Source organism: Accipiter gentilis, chromosome W, assembly GCF_929443795.1.
Source record: "Accipiter gentilis chromosome W, bAccGen1.1, whole genome shotgun sequence".
Taxonomy (NCBI): Eukaryota; Metazoa; Chordata; class Aves; order Accipitriformes; family Accipitridae; genus Astur; species Astur gentilis.
Genome location: NC_064918.1, coordinates 4,631,949 through 4,650,817, shown reverse-complemented (window position 1 = coordinate 4,650,817; position 18,869 = coordinate 4,631,949). Strand labels below are relative to the sequence as shown.

Below are 18,869 nucleotides of genomic sequence, written 5' to 3'. Positions count from 1 at the left end.
CCCCTTGACAAATCTATTCTTGTTTTGACTCTCAGCACAATGAACTATGGAAAAAGGCGTTAGCATTAGGAATACCCTGCTCAGTGTTACATAGGCAGTCCACAGAAAATATTCATACAATGATAAACCTGGTGGAGCAGCCTGTTAGCAAGGCTATGGAATGTACTGATATTGCCAAAATGCAGGAGAGTAAACCTTCTGCTCCTGCCAACCCTTACTCAGGCTTAAGAAAGGATTTGACTGATCTAAAAAACTAGGAAGCGTGGGAGGAATTTCAGGCTGACCCACTTGCGTAATATCCAGCTTAGAATGGCCTAACCAGCATATTGATCCATATATTATTATTTTAGCCACTGGCCCCAGATGAATACCTGTAAATTTTCTAATTGATACTGGAGCCCAAATAAGTGTTATCACTGAAAAAACAGCTAAAAATTTAGGATTGACTCCTACCCGGAAAAACCCAAATATAATAGGAGTAACTGTGATGTGCGGAAAACAGACTCCACAATCAGTGAGATTGTAAAGTAGGTATGTTCATTCAGCGCTGGGCAACACAGGCGGTAGTCCCACCAAAGTCGTGCGTGCCCGACTCGGCAGTTGCTTCAAATTTATACAGTGAAGTGTTACATATTCACAATACACCTATAAATATGCATGACCTATCCCGCTTCATATTAAAATTAGCTCTGAGACGTCATTTCCATAGTCTCCTCCCAACTGTGCTTGTGCAGTGCCTCTTTATGGTGGTCGTCTGGTGGTCGCAGAGATGAAGAGATGACTCTGTCGCCACTAGTAACCTCTTTTCTTGCGCAGGCTCAGTGGTTTCTTGGTATTCAGCCAAGTCGTAAGGCCAGTCTTGGCTGGCTCTTGCGGCCAGCTCCTGTTTCTTATCAGGAACTGTCTCTGCCTCATTGGCTAGTTCTTGGGGCCAGCTCCTCTTATCAAGGACTGTCTCTGCCACAGCTAATTTCAACATTGTAAGTGCTAAACATCATCTTTCATCCCCCTTTATTATGTCTACTGAGATTCTTTTGACTCCCCTTGTCTCAACTGGAGTCCCTGAAACCAGACCAATTAGTAAAATATGTGTTTGGCTTCCAGGGGAAAATCAAATGACTAAGATAAAGGTGGTCATTGGTCCGTATTGAAATAATATACTAGGATTTGATGTCCTTCCAAACAAAGTCTGGAAACTGCCTGATGGGACAGTGTGGAGCTTTGGAGCCCCACCATGTGAAGTTCGGGTGCTTGAAGCAGCCATTAAGTTTTACCCCCTTCCAGAGTAACGAATGTTAATCAATATCCTTTACCAGCTGCTGCTAAAGCAGGGCTCAGAGAGGTGATCAAAGACTTGGAGAATTGTGGCATTATAACTAGAGTACACTCGCCCTATAATTCTCCAGTATGGCCAGTACGTAAACCTGACGGCAGATGGCGACTGAGGGTTGACTACAAGAGGCTTAATAGTAATATAATGCCACTCACAGCCGCTGTTCCTAACATTGCTGACCTAGTCACCCAAATCCAAGCAAAACATCACACATGGATGTCCACATTGGATGTTAAGGATATGTTTTTTATGATTCCTCTTCAAGAGGAGGATAAACCTCTGTTGAGGATTTCTTGGCTGGGCAAGGGCATGTGAGCAATCCAGCCTTTAGCTGGGAACGAAGCATAAGTTTACAAAGTGCTGAAGCAGACAAGGACGCTGTGTCCTTGTATGCTGGGAAAAAGGAAGATAAGAAGAGCCTGATAAACAACTCCTGGATGCCGAAGAATGAGATAAGTAACTGCTGGACACCTCGTGAAGAAGCTTGCACAGCCAATAGAGGATAAGATAGTGTCACGTGAACTGGGGTATTGTACCAATTAGAGTATTGTATAAGGCACATGCACAAGCACATAAGGTATATAACTGTGTCAAACGTTGTAGTAAAGGGGCTTCACTTGATCACATTGGTCTGTGTGTGATGTCCCCTGTGGATCCTCCGCAACAAACCTCAATTTGCGTTCATTTCAGAAGGAATACAATATACCTTTAGCCGACTTCCCCAAGGATACAAACACTCCCCCACTATTGCCCATAATACACTGGCAAAAATATTGAAGGAAATAGAAGTCCCAGATGGGATAAGTGTGTACCAATATATTGATGATATCTTAATCGCTGGGGACGACCAAGAGATGGTCAGAGAAGTGTCTAGTCAGATTTGGGCCTCACTGACTTCATTGGGGTTGGAAATCCCTTCCACTACATGTCAGGGACCAAGTCAAAAGGTTAAATTTCTAGGTGTTTGGTGGTCAGGAGGAGCCGTAGCTGTACCAGCTGATACCCTGGGAAAAATAGAGGCTGGTAAAACTCCAGAAAATAAGAAGGAACTACAACAGATACTTGGGACTTTAGGTTACTGGCAAAAACATGTCCCTGGATTTTCCATAATTGCACAACCTCTGTATAATTTAATTAAGAATGCCCATTGGCAGTGGACCTCTCAGCATGAGGAGGCCTTGAATTTACTGATTCAAGAACTACGCATATATCAGACTTTAGGTCCCATACATCAGACAGATCCTATACAGATTGAGTGGGGATTCAGTGAACATGGTTCCCATTGTAACTTATATCAACGGGGACCAGAAGGCCCTGATAGACCTTTGGAATTCTCTTCTCATTCATTCAATGATACAGAGCAACGATACACTGATTGGGAAAAGGGTATGTTATCGCTAATACAAGCAATAAAAAAGGCTGAATGGATTTGCACAAGCCAGGATATGGTTGTTCAGGGTCCTTTCCTTCTTCTGGAATCAGTCAGGAAAGGGACTGCTCCCCCCAAGGGAATTGCCCAAAAACCCACCGTCCAGAAATGGTATTCTTACTTGGAAGGTATCAGTCAGTTAGTTACTATTACTGAAGTGCCAGTAAAAATATCTAAATTACAAAAGGATGTTAATGCAGACCTTTCTATGATAATCAAACCTAATAAGCCATCACCTATTCTAGAAGCACCCCCGTTTACAGCTGAATCAGACCTGACAGGAGTATGGTTTACAGATGCTTCTGCAGTACAAAAAAATCGGACTTGGCAATATACAGCAGTGGCTCTGGAGATAAAGACAGGAAGAACTGAGATATTGAAAAAGGAGAAGGTAGCGCCCAAATAGGGGAACTACGAACTGTATTGTTAGCTGTGAAGTTTGGAGCTCAAATTATATATACTGATTCCTATGCAGTGTTTAAAGGGGCAACAGAATGGATAGGACATTGGGAAGCCAATGGTTGGCAGGTCAACCGGGTTCCAGTGTGGAGAACAGAGGACTGGAGGCAACTATTAGAAGTAGGACAAGGAAGAACATTACAAGTAGTAGGATGGGTAAAGGCACATGATAAAAACCTTACTGAGGCTACTCACTGGAATAACAAGGTTGATTATCTCACCCGCATACATACATTTGAAACAGATGAAAATACAGATGCACAGGAGTGGGCAAGATTGAGAGAACGGTTACACAAAAGGCGTGGCCACACTGGAAAGGCCGATCTGTACAAGGAGCATCAAGCAAGAGGGTGGCCTGCCACAGTGGCTGACTGTGAAAGGACAATAACACACTATCCACAGTGCCGCTTACGATTAAAAATGGATCATCCGAACCAAACCCCACCTTTGCATATCAGAGCAGGAAAGACACTCTGGCAGACTTGGCAAATCAATTATATCGGGCCACTTAGAACATCTAACCAACATAGGTATATTCTAGTAGGAGTAGAAGTAGTGTCCGGTTTGACCCAAGCCACTGCAACCACAGCAGCGTCTGGAGAATGGACCATTAGAGTGCTAAAGGAGTGGTTTAGTACCTTACCTATGCCTTCTACTATCCAAAGTGATAATAGTTCGCATTTCACAGCAGCCATCGTCCAGGAATGGGCAAGGGGGGAAGGTATTGACTGGATCTTCCATACTCCTTATTACCCTCAGGCAAATGGAACAGTGGAACGAATTAATGGACTAATCAATAGATTTGCAAGGGTCCATGCATCAAACCAGGACTTGAGATTGTCTGAGGCAGCATATACTGTTAATAACAGAAACGCAAAAGTTAAGGCATTCTGTCCTACTGGAGATTTAATCTCCAAGAAACCACATGAAATTGGCAAATTCCCCACACAATTGCATTCTAGCCAACCTGTAATGGTCAAGTTACCTCAAATTGGAGTTGTACCCCTGATACTGACCAACCAGAGGGGGCTGTATGCATGGGAAGCAAAAGATAGCTCCAATCGCATACTTCGGATAAGTAGCAGGTGGATTATACCAGATTTCTAACCAATTTATCGTCGAGCGTGTATACGTTCGAGCAGCTCTCTTCTCTTTAAATTATAGGACTGTTCCAGTAGAAGAAAGATAAGGGACAACTGGGAAGACACGGGGTGGAGACCTCACAGACGTTGATCCGAACTGATGTGAACTGTACCTTAGAGGAATTGACAAGCTACACAGACCTGGAGCATGGATCAGGAGTTTTATCTTTTGATTTTTGTATGTTTGTTTTGGTAGGGATAATTGTTTGTTAATCTAAGTTTTAATAGCGCTATACTATGGCTGTAATTGTAAGGTTTTTTGTAATAATTGTTGTTATTCCTATAATAACCATACGCATAAGTAAACAATCTAGGATATGGAATAGACAGCCTCGGGCTTTTGAGCAACACGTTGATGGTTCCCCAATTGTGAATCATACTGAATAAGACAATATGATCTATAAGATGATATAAGGTTTTGCTCGCATGCTTAACTTTTCTCATGTGACTACCTGTTTGCCTTTACCAGATACCCCCACTCAGGGGATCCCCATAACAGCTCTCCCCATGGATATAGGTAAGAATTTAGATTGGCTCTGGAGTCAAAATAAGTCTATCATTTGGGGTGAATTTGAATGGGAGTGGCCATTTAACAATATGTTAAATTGAACTTCCGTTTGGAGCCTAAATTGTTCCTATGCCCCACTTTGTCGGGACAATAAGACTTTAGGATGTAGGGGCAAACAGCCCCAATCCTCCCAACAGCCATGTTCCAAACACCCTTGGGCAGATACACAGTATGGGGATGAGTCATATTGGGGAAAATGCTTAGTTCTGAGGTATGTGGAACTGGTAAACACCCAGTGGTGCTTTGAGTTTCCTTCAACACCTGGTAATTCATGTATGTGGTTCAATGTGATGGAAGGACCACCTGCTAATTGTTTATGGTCTCAAGTCCATGAGGAGAGAAAAGATGACAGAAAGGAGTGCTATCCCTGGCGGTCTAGACAAAGGTTCTCAACACAAGCCAATGTGAAAAAAACACCCCTGTGGAATTGTACAAATATTATACATTGTACCACTGGTGGGGATCTAGAAAATAGTTGGTTGTGGTTAATTCCTTCATTACAGCATTTAATCAGTGCTGCCTGCTTGTGTCAAAATTACACCAGGCCATATCCCCCAGCAATGGGATGTAACACTAGCATAAGCTATAAAGACTTAAAATATTCTGAGAAATCCTCCTGTCCCACTCCTCGAACCATGGGTAATTGTGACGACTTACCTATATATGCTCTACATCAGTTAACTTGGATATGCTCAGATGGGACTATTACAGATATGTTAAGACCTATACATCTTGGTCTGCAGTGTACTTTGGGAGTACCATCATTATGTCCTTCTTATTACTCTGAGAACTTTATCTCTCAAGGACTGTGGCATCCCCATACCAAATGAAGTACAGACAACACTGATTGGACTGTATCCCAGAAATTAGCGGTATGGACCAAAGGAGTCTTTGGGCTAGGAATAGGTCACCTTAAAACTAGAATTGTGCTGTCCAATTTAACTGCACAAGTGGAAGCTTTGGCAGATCTCACTAAAGACAATTTTGAATTGCTCAATACACAAGTACAAACTGCCTCGAAAGTTGCACTTCAAAATCGACTTGCACTGGATATGATATTACTCAAAGAACAAGGGGTGTGTGGATACTTGAAAGCAAATCATGAACAAGAAGAATGCTGTGTCACAATTCCCAATGTGTCACTACCTCTTTGGGAAAACCTCCAGAAGATGAAGAAGATGATAGTCAAAGTTACTCATGAACTCCAGGACCAAATGAATGACACCTGGTTGGGAAATATTTTTGGTAGGATAGGATGGGTATTTTCTGGATGGATTGTTAACTTGTTACAAACACTGATTGTTATTATAATTTCTATTATTATAGTATGCATTGCTGTTAGTTGTGTAAAAAGAATGATTGTAAAATCTATCTCTCGGGTAAGGGCTCACCCAGAAACTGAGGAATACGTAACTCTACTAAAACACACAGATGAAACTTATACCAATACACTGGTCAATGATGACATGAATGTGGTTGAATTGTGACTCAGGTCACGGGGTGGATTGTGTGGATTGTCTGGCTCATAGTTCACAAACAAGTTTCACCATGTCTAGTGCACACGGGTGACTCATGGGGGGTTACAAAGCAACCCAGCCTTGGATTGCCTTGAGGCCCTGTCTCTCTGCAGAGAGGACTCACAGGGAGCTGTGTAGAGAGCTTAGCCCTGGGTTGTCTGATAAACCCTAAACTAAACAGAGCAGTGGCTGCACCATTCAAAGAACCAAAACCTGAACTGAGCCTTGAAATCCCTTAACAAATAGTATGCCCTGAGTCTCAATCCAACCACTATTCAGTTGCCTGAGGAAGCAAGGTAAAAAAAAAAAAAGCTGGAGGGTTTCAGCTTCAGTTTCAAATGACAAGCTTGTGTATTCAATCACAGACCAGCAAAGGAAAGATAAGGGGAAACTCCATTCAGATACACATAATCCATTTAGGCATATATCATAATCCACTCAGACATAGTCATACACACCATTCCACAAGTCAGGGGATAAAAACTCTAAGATTCAGGTTGGAAATGGGGGAGTCACTTCTCCAACTATACAGTTGGCTTGTGAAGGAAACCCTTCCCCCCCCTTGATCGGGACGCCAGTTGAGGTAACTTCCCTGGGATTGAAAGCCCTTACCTGGAGGGGTAAGTGAATATTGTTTATGCTTTAAGTTTGTAAACGCGTGTGTGCTTGTGGTTGTCTGTGAATCGCTTGTGGTTGTAATAATGTACTACTCTTGCCTAAAAAAATTGCAATAGTGCATTCCTCCATTGTATCTGTAAATCTGCAATAGTGGCATGTTAAGTCTGTAAGTGAAGTTCAAATAAATCATTTGCTTGAACCTTGCAGTTAAGTCTGTGAGTGGAAGTTCAAGTCGTTTGCTTGAATCTTGCAGTTAAGTCCTTTTCCGTCACAGCAGGGCACCAGGTCTCGCGTCCCTCCTGTAGTTTCCCTGGAAGAGATTACCTTCTTTGTCAAATTTCGATTTGTGTTTATTCGCCCAATGATATTCTTTACTACAATGAGGGCACAAGTGATTTACAGGTTTATCATGTTTGGATTTCTGTTGTTTAGGACATTGCTTAGCCATATGTCCCAATTTTCCACACTCAAAGCATTTCACAGTAACTTGATTAACATTTAGTTGCTGTGACAGTGTAGCAGCTAACATGTTAATTCTATGAGTGTCTGTCCCTACATTTTGACATATCTTAATATACTGCCTAACGTCAGTAGCTCTTCCTGTAACTGATTTCAGTGCAGCCTGACAGTCCATATTTGCATTCTCATAAGCCAATTGAAATAATAATGCTTTTGCAGTTTCCGGATTTTCTACCTGCCGTGTTACCGCGGCTTGAAGGCGATCAATAAAAGATACATACGGTTCCTGAGAGCCCTGTCGTATAGAGGCAAATGAAGTGGTACCTTGCCCAGTTTTGGGTACGCGTTGTAAAGCCATGGTCGCAATATGAGTGGCTTGATCGAAAACTTGCTTTGGCAAGGCTGCTTGTGCCTGAGGTGTAACGTAAGGGCCTGTTCCTTGTAACATGTTTTGATCTATAAGTATCCCTGATTACAAGTTGTCCATAATTTGTTCCACTGACAAATCATTGTATTCTAATTGCCATACAGAATACTGAGCAGAAGTCAACACCGTTTTCATAAGCAATTTCTAGTCCCAAGGAGTCATAGTATAAGTGCCTCCAATTGCTTCCACTAGTCCCATTGTAAATGAATTGTGTAACCCATTTTCATAAATTCATTTCTGTAATTCTTTTATAATTTCATAAGGTAAACCCTCATGCTGTGGTGGATTATGGGGTTTGTATATAACAGGAAAAGTAAACATGGCATCTCCTTGCTGTAGAGCTTTTTCTCAACAGCGTTGCATCAAGCTATGTGTATTTTTTCCCAAATCATTAAGTGAATTGTCACATTTAGCATCAAAGTCTGTTAGAGGCAGAGCTGAAGGCACTATCGTTTTTTCTCCGCACCGCTGTAAAGCAGGAGCCACAGGATTCAACAGAGGCATAGAGTTAGAGGGATTAGCAGGAGAAGGAAATACAGGCAGTGCAGCAAAGCCAGGTTCTGTTTTAAGTTCTGCAAACCCTGGAGAGGGAGTACCAAGCGGTTGGGGTGGGTGGGTGGGTGGGGGACGGCGGCGGCACGGCGGCGGCCGCGGCGGGCGCAGAGGCCGCGGGAGGCAGTGGTGGGGCGGGCACGGCGGGAGCGGCAGGCGGCGGCGGCGGCGAAGCGGGTGCGAAAGCGGCGGGAGGCAGCGGCGGGGCGGCGGGGACCTGTATGCGGTGGTGAGGGTCAGCAACCCCGCGGAGCCCATGCTGCCCGCCCGCTGACTGCCAGCGGGGTGTGTGGAGGAAATGAGGGGTATAAATCCAGCTCTTTTTCAGAGTCCACCCTACCTGATTCAAAACAATTATTATCAGAATCAGAATCCTGCTCATTAGCGGCCTGCTTACAAACTGTCTCCTCAAAAGCAGTATCAGGTTGTATTGGCATGATTTTCACTGCTGGCTGTAAATGCACCAGTGCAGTATAAATAAATTTTCATGTCACAATTCAATTTTCTGATACACCAAAGGCCAAAGTTTTTCACGTTTGTAAACGTTCCCCAACTCTTTCCCAAACCTTGCTATCAAAAGTTCCCTTTGTGGGAAACTAGTTACAATTATCCTTTATCCATATTAAAAGCGAAGCAATTTGTCCCTCTGTTATTTTATACCCAGAGTCCCGTAAAATCTGCTGCAAAACATTTAAGTAGAGCTTATGCTCCTGAGAAACTGATTGCCCCATGCTACAGCAATCTCGCAACTCACCCGTTCCACAGGGGTTGCTGTTACCTATTTTCTCGTCGTCGTGGCCACTTCTTCAGAACTCTCCCCATTAGATTGCGTGGTCTCAGCAGTGAAGGGGAATCACCTCTTTTCCTCTTCTCTCAATCACATCGTTTTCTTCTCTTAATCGTGCCAGCTTCTTCTCTCCATCACGTCGTCTTCTTCTCTTGATCACGTTGGGGTCACCATCTGCGGCAACTGAATCAAGTGCTCAGTCTCTCTGTGCAGGATTCCCTTTATTTCACAAAAGAATCCAACTTATATATGTTTCAACAAAGGTCTAGAAAGAACTAACGGCATACAGCCAATACTACTAACACAGGAGGGCATATCTGGCCCAGCTGGGATGTTTGCCAGTCTTCAGAACAGTTAAAGATAAAAACATTCCATACACATACTTGTGACTGTCCTCAGCCACATCTTCCCAGGCCTACACAAGGCCATCCTCCAACCTGACCTTGTAAAACCAGTTCTTCAAAGGCTTGGCAAACATGCAGCACAACAAATTCTAATGGTCACTCTTGAAAACAAATGCCAGGTGTTCCGAGCTGCTCCCACAGTGGGGTGGCTCTCTATGTTAGTGTGATGGTCTGACAAATTATAGTCAATGTCTCAAACATTCGTCATAGAACTTTGGTGGAGAAAACGGCCTCTGTAAAAATGCTGGAGTTTTGTGAACAGGACAATGTGGCTGGAGGAGAGGGCCCCACAGAGGGTGGGACCACACTTCTCCAAAGCTGCAATTCCTTATCTTAAGTGACCAGGAGAAGGAGCACAGCATATGTGCCTGGAGGAGGAGGCCCCACGGAAGATGGGACTGTGCTTCTATCTTAAGTGGTCATGCCAGCAGAAAAAGAGACGCAACTCCGCAATGAACCCCCCCCTCCCCAAAGCTCACCGACCAATTCCAGAGAACCCCAGGAATGGGACTGCACATGTCGAGACTATCGACTAACACACTATAAAAGAAGGGAGAATGAGTTCTCAGTGCACGCCCTCTGGAACTGGATCTCTACGCTGGCTGGACCAACGCTGGACCCAGGACTGGTGAAACCCTTTTCTTCTTTCTTTCTTTCTTTCTTTCTTTCTTTCTTTCTTTCTTTCTTTCTTTCTTTCTTTCTTTTTCTTTCTCTCTTTCTCTCTTTCTGTCTCCCTCTTTTCTTTCTCTCTTTTCCACAGTCCCTACACCTCATCCTTTTAAACATAAACCGTTGACCAAGTCTGAGACTAGGAGTGGATCTAGCTGCCCCTGAGCTCCTCTTTGAGAAGGAGTCCAGAAAGCAAGGGGGTCTGCTCTGAACCTTGTGACTCAACGGGAGGGCTCTCCTTCTGATACATTTCATGTTCCTTTTTCCATTTCTTTTTCTACACCTCCCTTCTCTTTTCAAACAGTGGCTTAATGACATGTTGCAAGGTTCATATTGATAAGTTCATGTATACTTGGGCAAGGTTAGCTAGGCTGAATAAATGCTGATTGTTGTTTGAACTCCCCTGGTGTCGTTTCACCTTAATTCTGACAAAGGAAATCCACGAACCTGAGTCGCTCCAACCTTGGCATGTGACAGTTAGGGAGTGTTTTGATTGTACAGAGCTCCACGATTGTGATGATAAGGTGGTGTGCTTATGGGTAAGGATGAGAGGGAAGGTCAACAAGGCAGATGTGCTGGGAGTCTGTTATAGACCACCCAACGAGGTTGAACAAACAGATGAAACATTCTACAAGCGGCTGGCAGTAGTCTCAGAATCTTGTGCCCTTGTTCTCATGGGGGACTTCAACTTTCCAGACGTCTGCTGGAAGTACAACATGGCAGAGAGTAAGCAGTCTAGGAGGTTCCTGGAGTGTGTGGAAGATAACTTCCTGACAAAGCTGGTAGGTGAGCCAACCAGGGGAGGAGCCTTGCTAGACCTACTGTTTACAAACAGAGAAGGAGTGGTGGGAGATGTGGTGGCCGGAGGCCGTCTTGGGCTCAGCGACCATGAAATAATAGAATTCTCAATTCTTGGTGAGGTAAGGAAGGGGGTCAGCAAAACCTCCACTATGAACTTCTGGAGGACAAACTTTGGCCTCTTCAGAACACTGGTTGAGAGAGTCCCTTGGGAGACAGTCCTGAAGGGCAAAGGGGTCCAGGAAGGCTGGACATTCTTCAAGAAGGAAATCTTAAAGGCTCAGGACCAGGCTATTCCCATGTGCCGCAAGAAGAACTGCCAGGGAAGATGACCGGCCTGGCTGAACAGGGAGCTTTTGCTGGGACTCAGAAAAAAAAATTAGAGTTTACCATCTTTGGAAGAAAGGACAGGCAACTCAGGAAGAGTACAGGGGACTTGTTAGGTCATGCAGAGAAGAAATTAGAAAGGCAAAAGCTCTGCTAGAACTGAATCTGGCCACTGTCATAAAAGACAACAAAAAATGTTTTTACAAATATGTTAACAACAAAAAGAGAGCCAAGGAGAATATCTATCCTTTATTGGATTCGGGGGAAACATTGCCACCCAAGATGAGGAAAAGGCTGAGGTACTTAATGCCTTCTTTGCCTCAGTCTTTAATAGGGAGACCAGTTAGCCTCAGGGTACTCAGCCCCCTGAGCTGGAAGGCAGGGACGGAGAGCAGAATATACCCCCCTTAATCCAGGAGGAAATAGGTAGTGACCTGCTACTCTGCCTGGACACTCACAAGTCTATGGGACCAGATGGGATCTATCCAAGAGTACTGAGGGAGCTGGCAGAGGTGCTTGCCAAGCCACTCTCCATCATTTATCAGCAATCCTGGTCAACAGGGGAGGTCCCAGAGGACTGGAGGCTTGCCAATGTGGCTCCCATTTACAAGAAGGGTTGGAAGGAGGATCCAGGGAACTACAGTCCTGTCAGCCTGACTTTGGTACTGGGGAAGATTATGGAGTGGTTCATCTTGAGTGTGCTCACATGGCACGTGCAGGATAACCAGGGGATCAGGCCCAGTCAGCATGGGTTCATGAAAGGCAGGTCCTGCTTGACCAACCTGATCTCCTTCTATGACCAGGTGACCTTCCTAGTGGATGAGGGGGAAGGCTGTGGATGTTGTCTACCTGGACTTTAGTAAGGCCTTTGACACTGTCTCTCATGGCATACTCCTTGAGAAGCTGGTGTCTCATGGCTTAGAAAAGTGTACTCTTCGCTGGGTGAAAAACTGGCTGGATGGACGAGCCCAGAGGGTTGTGGTGAATGGAGTTAAATCCAGTTGGCGGCCGGTCACAAGTGGTATTCCCCAGGGCTCAGTACTGGGGCCAGTTCTCTTTAATATCTTTATCAATGATCTGGATGAGGGGATCGAGTACACCCTCAGCAAGTTTGCAGATGACACCAAGTTGGGAGGGAGTGCTGATCTGCTCAAGGGTAGGAAGGCTCTACAGAGGGATCTGGACAGGCTGGATTGATGAGCTGAGGCCAATTGTATGAGGTTCAACAAGGCCAAGTGCTGAGTCCTGCACTTGGGTCACAACAACCCCATGCAACGCTACAGGCCTGGGGAAGAGTGGCTGGAAAGCTGCCCGGCAGAGAAAGACCTGGGGGTGCTGGTTGACAGCCGGCTGAATATGAGCCAGCAGTGTGCCCAGGTGGCCAAGAAGGCCAATGGCATCCTGGCTTGTATCAGAAATAGTGTGGCCAGCAGGAGCAGGGAGGTGATTGTTCCCCTGTATTCAGTCCTGGTGAGGCCGCACCTCAAGTACTGTGTTCAGTTTTGGGCCCCTCACTACAGGAAAGACATTGAGTTGCCAGAACATGTCCAGAGAAGGGCAACTAAGTTGGTGAAGGGCCTGGAGCATAAGTCTTATGAGGAGTGGCTGAGGGAGCTGGGGCTGTTTAGTCTGGGGAAAAGGCGGCTGAGGGGAGACCTTATAGCTCTCTTATGACTATCTATCTGAAAGGAGGTTGTAGTGAGGTGGGTGCTGGTCTCTTCTGTCAGGTGGCTGGTGATGGAACGAGAGGAAATGGCCTCAAGTTGCACCAGGGAAGGTTTAGATTGGATATTAGGAAAAATTTCTTTACTGAAAGGGTTGTCAGGCATTGGAACAGGCTGCCCAGGGAAGTGGTTGAGACACCATCCCTGGAGGTATTCAAAAAGCATGTAGACAAGACACTTCAGGGCATGGTTTAGTGGGCATGGTTGATGGTTGGACTTGATGATCTTAAAGGACTTTTCCAACCTAAACGATTCTATGATTCTATCAAAGCAGGGCTGCACTGTGGGAAGAGACCCAAACTCACAGTCAGAGGAGTTGCTTCTTGCCACGCACTGTGGAAAGCTCAAAGGAACAGTGCAGCTCTCCCAGAGGAAGAGGGGTTTTCAGAAGACAGCTCAAACCACAGGCTTTCCTGTGGCAGGAACCAGAAACAAGCATGCAAGAGACACAGGAAACCCTGGAAGGCCATCCCAGCAGACACATCACTAAGTGCTTGTCGTGGTTTAACGCCAGCCAGCAACTAAGCACCACGCAGCCGCTCACTTACTACCCCCCATCCAGTGGGATGGGGGAGAAAATCGGGAAAAGAAGTAAAACTCCTGAGTTGAGATAAGAATGGTTTAATAGAACAGAAAAGAAGAAACTAATAATGATAATGATAACACTAATAAAATGACAACAGTAGTAATAAAGGATTGGAATGTACAAATGATGTGCAGGGCAATTGCTCACCACCCGCTGACCGACACCCCGTCAGTCCCCGAGTGGCAATTCCCCGCCCCCCCACTTCCCAGTTCCTAAAACTAGATGGAACATCACATGGTATGGAATACACCGTTGGCCAGTTTGGGTCAGGTGCCCTAGTTGTGTCCTGTGCCAATTTCTTGTGCCCTGGCTGAGGATGAGAAGCTGAAAAATCCTTGACTTTAGTCTAAACACTACTTAGCAACAACTGAAAGCATCAGTGTTATCAACATTCTTCACATGCTGAACTCCAAACATAGCACTGTACCAGCTACTAGGAAGACAGTTAACTCTATCCCAGCTGAAACCAGGACAGTATCCATCCCTTATTCTATACCATTGACGTCATGCTCAGTTACCATACCTTTAGTTACATCCTGATCAATCATCACCACCTTTCCATCCCATTGAGACATTTGAACAATGATATATATATATATGTATACACACAGAGACATAACATTCCTTTAGTTCATGAGTTATGTTCATAAAACATTTGTTGAGTTCAATTAGTTTCCGACTCTGGGCTCCATCTGTCATACAAGTCTGTCTGGGCAGGAGGAATGGTGCAAAGTCCTCTCAGTCGGTAGAGCAGAATCGGGCTTCAGTGCGGTGTGACGAGCAGCTGACATTTGACGCAGCAGGAGGATGGTGTGCACCGTTGGATTGTTGCATGCTGGAGTCAGTTCTGGTTCCATCACTACTGCATTTTGCTCAGTTTTATCACAGTTCTTTCTTGCTTGATCCAAGTGATTCTTACTATAGTACTATGGATATAGCATATAACAATTATAGTAATGATAACATACACTGGCAGGGTTATATAGCAGCTAATATCATACAGTTTAATTCTGGCTATTTTCACCTAAAATCAAATCCCCTTGAGGCATACATCGGACTTCTCCATCTTTTCGCATCACCCACCAAGTGCACCCAGGCCCTTGAGCAAAAGCAATCCCACGAATGGGTTTACCTTTGCCTGAGGCAGGAGTAACCCAGACTGTTTTCCCTAACATATTTTTCATGTGCACTACAGGGTCTTTATCCCCTTCTACAGTATGTAAAAATTCTGATTGGGCAGGGCCACTCCGATTGGCAGATCCTCTGGTGTTGACTAACCAGGTGGCTTTTGCTAAGTGTGTATCCCAATGTTTGAAAGTTCCACCCCCATTGCTCTCAATGTAATCTTTAACAGTCCATTGTATCGCTCGATTTTCCCAGAGGCTGGTGCATGATAGGGAATATGATACACCCACTCAATGCCATGCTCTTTGGCTCAGGTGTCTATGAGGTTGTTTCGGAAATGAGTCCCGTTGCCTGACTCAATTCTTTCTGGGGTGCCATGTCGCCACAAGACCTGCTTCTCAAGGGCCAGGATAGTGTTCCGGGCAGTGGCATGGGGTACAGAATATGTTTCCAGCCATCCGGTGGTTGCTTCCACCATTGTCAGCACATAGCGCTTGCCTTGGCGAGTTTGTGGGAGTGTGATATAGTCAATCTGCCAGGCTTCCCCAAATTTATATTTCAGCCATCGTCCTCCATACCACAGGGGCTTTAACCGCTTGGCTTGCTTAATTGCAGCACATGTTTCACATTCATGTTTCACATTCATATCCATGGTCAGGTCCGCCCCTCGATCTCGAGCCCATCTATATGTTGCATCTCTTCCCTGATGGCCTGAAGTATCGTGGGCCCACTGAGCCATAAATAGCTCACCCTTATGTTGCCAGTCCAGGTCCACCTGAGACACTTCAATCTTGGCAGCCTGATCCACCTGATCGTTGTTTCGATGTTCCTCAGTGGCCCGACGCTTGGGTACGTGAGAATCTTCATGACGTACAACCAGATTCTCTAGCCGGGACGCAATATCTTGCCACAGTGCGGCAGCCCAAATGGGTTTACCTCTGCGCTGCCAGTTGCTCTGCTTCCATTGCTGTAACCACCCCCACAGGGCATTTGCCACCATCCATGAGTCAGTATAGAGATAGAACACTGGCACTTTTTCAGCAATGTCTAATGCTAACTGGATGGCTTTCACCTCTGCAAACCGACTTGATTCACCTTCTCCTTCAGCAGTTATTGCAACTTGTCGTGTAGGACTCCATACAGAAGTTTTCCACCTTCGATGCTTTCCCACTGTATTGGGTCTGGCTGAGATGGAGTTAGTACTCCCTATAGCAGCCCTCATAGCACTGTGCTCTGCAGCTCTGTAGCTAGAAAGGTGTTGATAACACACCAGTGTTTTGGCTACTGCTGAGCAGTGCTGGCACAGCATCAAGGCTGTCTCTCCAACATTTTTGCCCTCCCCTCAATGGCAGGCTGGGGCAGGGCAAGATCTTGGGACGGGACATAACCAGGACAGCTGACCTAAACTAACCAAACAGATATTCCATACCATATGACGTCAGCTCAGATATAAAAGCTAAGTGAAGGGAGATGGAGGGGGGGGCATTTTTGTCTTCCGGAGCAAGCACTACGCGTACTGGAGCCCTGCTTCCCAGGAAGTGGCCAGACATCGCCTGCTGATGGGAAGTAGAGAGTAACATCATTTGTTTTTTCTTTGCTTTCGCGCGCAACCTTTGCTATCATTTTATTAAACTGCCCTTATCTTGACCCACGAGCCTTTCGTTATATTTTTCTCTCCCCCATTCCAGCTGAGGAGGGTGAGTGATAGAGCGGCTTTGGTGGGCACCTGGCATCCAGCCAGGGTCAACCCACCACACCCACAATGCGACAGGACCCATCAGTGAACAGGGCATATTGCCTCTCATTTTCTGGCAGTTTATTATACAGTGGGGCCTCTTCAGCACGTGCCACCTCCTCCTCTGGTGACATTCCAAAATCTTTGCCTTCTGGCCAGTCCGTGATCACTTCTAACATTCCTGGGCGACTAGGGTTTCCTATGCGAGCCCACTGTGTGATCAGTTGTAGACATTCGTCTGATCACCCCGTGGGACTCGGCACAGGGTCCACCATACCCTGGGCCACAGAGCACTGACACCAATATGAGGATGCTGCAAATGGCGTTTATTCAACTGCGTCACGCCCTTATATACTGTCTGTCGGTCATCCCGCCTCCCTTAACCCTTCTCTTTCCGTACATCGCGAGATCTTCCGAGCGCCAATCCCTACAAGTCCCCCCTCACTATGGCGGATGACCGACGGTACAAACTGGCGTTACAGCTATAAGTGATCCCACCACCTCATGGTAATTCGTGTACTGGTGGGTACCCACACTCTGTATAAAGAGTTTCCGCACGCAAACAGTCAGTGCTGGTATCCCACAACAAACCATAATAACCACCACCAAAAGGATTCCAAATAGGGTCAACGTTTTTCAGTCAATCAAAGACAGGAGCCATTGCCAGGTCGACGAGAGGAGATTGTCAAGCCACTGTCACCTGCCTCCTGTAATTGATTGGCTTTGTCTAAAAGCATATCATAGTCCCCTGCTTATGGGGTACACACAGCGGTTGCTGTAAAGTGGATCTGCGGTGTTCAAAACATCGGTCACACCATTTTGATGTTCGGCTGGTGCGTCACCAGAGTTGTTGTCCACAGCGGTCATACTTGACAAGCACCCAAGGGTCACAACGACCACAGTGCAGGTACTTAGATGATCTTCTGAACGGCATCCTGCAAAATAACTCACAACAAATCGTTATTGACTGAGGTCTGGTTTCAACCACCGTGACGGCACCCAGCGCACACGTGAGTCTGGGTGCTCTGACGATTGTACTGCAGTATACCCTCTTCCCTGTGTCACCAAGCGCCACCCTCCTTCCCACTTTCCTGTTGGGTCTCAACTAGTGCTGCTTGTAATCTGTTTGTCCAAGCTTCTTTCTAAATCAAAAAAAAAATGGGAGTCAAAATCATACTGCAAAACTGTCGCGAATCCGAGGGAGTCAGTGAACCTGAAAAAAAAACCACGTCTAACAGAGAGCCTGTCATGGGATGTCCTAAGCCGTAATCATCCACGGTCTTCTTCACTTGTTGCAAAAGCTTGCTATCTAACGGAGACCACTCCACCCCCACACCACCTGGACCAGCTCGGACTGGGCAAACTAAAGGGGGTCCTTCAAAACGTATGCCGTCCATAACACATTCCTTTGCTACAATTTTCCAGTCTGGCAACGTGACCTTCGGTGAATCGGGAACTCCTTTCTGTTCCCCAGCTGCTTGTAGCAGCTGCCGCTGTTGCTTCACCTGCTCCTGTATCTCCTCTACTACTCGCTGCAGCATCTGCAGCGGATCTGTAGCTGGGTCGGGCACAGGTATTAAAGGCATAGGCGTTGCCGTTTCACTGGCTGCTGCCGACTGCGCCTTACAGTCGGAGATAGCCTTTTGTTTTACCGCTGCGTGCGGCGGACGACAGCGGTGTCCGCCCACCAGTTGCCACGCCTCCTCTAACCGTTGAGCCGACCCCTCGATTGAGTCCGGACCACTCTCTTCCTCTTCCGCTACGCGCGTAAGAGGGGGTGTCCTGACTTTCCTTCCTCCTTCCTTTGGCCGTGCTCCGCCTCTCCCGACCTCCGGAGAGACATCCGGGGAGAAGGCGGATGTCGGCGCCATCTTAGGGTGAGCTTGTGGCGCGGTTCGCAAAACACGTCCCGGCACCCAATCCTCCGGATCATACAGGGGAACCGCTCCCTCCTCTACCTGCTCCTTTTCTGATCCCTTCATCACAGCCCTCTCCGCCTCCTCTAGTCTCTGCCTCTCCTTCTCCCGTCTCCTTTGCTCAGCTACGGGTTCCTCTGCCTCCTGAATTAACTGTCGCTCTTTCTCCCGCTCCTCCTCTCTCGCCCGTTCACGCTCCCGTTCAAACTCCTCCCAAGGGTATCCCGGTGGTTCGGCCGGTGCTGACGGCTGCACTGGGAGCACCAGAGGCGTCTGCTCCGCTACCTCCGTCAG

General features: G+C 46.2%; 1 protein-coding gene across 1 annotated transcript in view; it reads right to left on the bottom strand.

Annotated features, from left to right (window-relative positions):
• Positions 1-515: 515 nt before the first annotated feature.
• LOC126035341 (uncharacterized) overlaps positions 516-18,869 on the bottom strand; it is a 274,404-nt gene continuing 256,050 nt past the window's right edge. Inside the window, exons 2-3 of the mRNA XM_049793871.1 lie at positions 9,259-17,594; positions 516-7,376 (exon numbers count right to left, since the gene is read on the bottom strand). Coding sequence (XP_049649828.1) covers positions 15,235-16,233 — 999 coding nt within the window. The 5' untranslated portion in view covers positions 16,234-17,594 and the 3' untranslated portion in view covers positions 516-7,376; positions 9,259-15,234. The remainder of the gene's footprint in view (positions 7,377-9,258; positions 17,595-18,869) is intronic.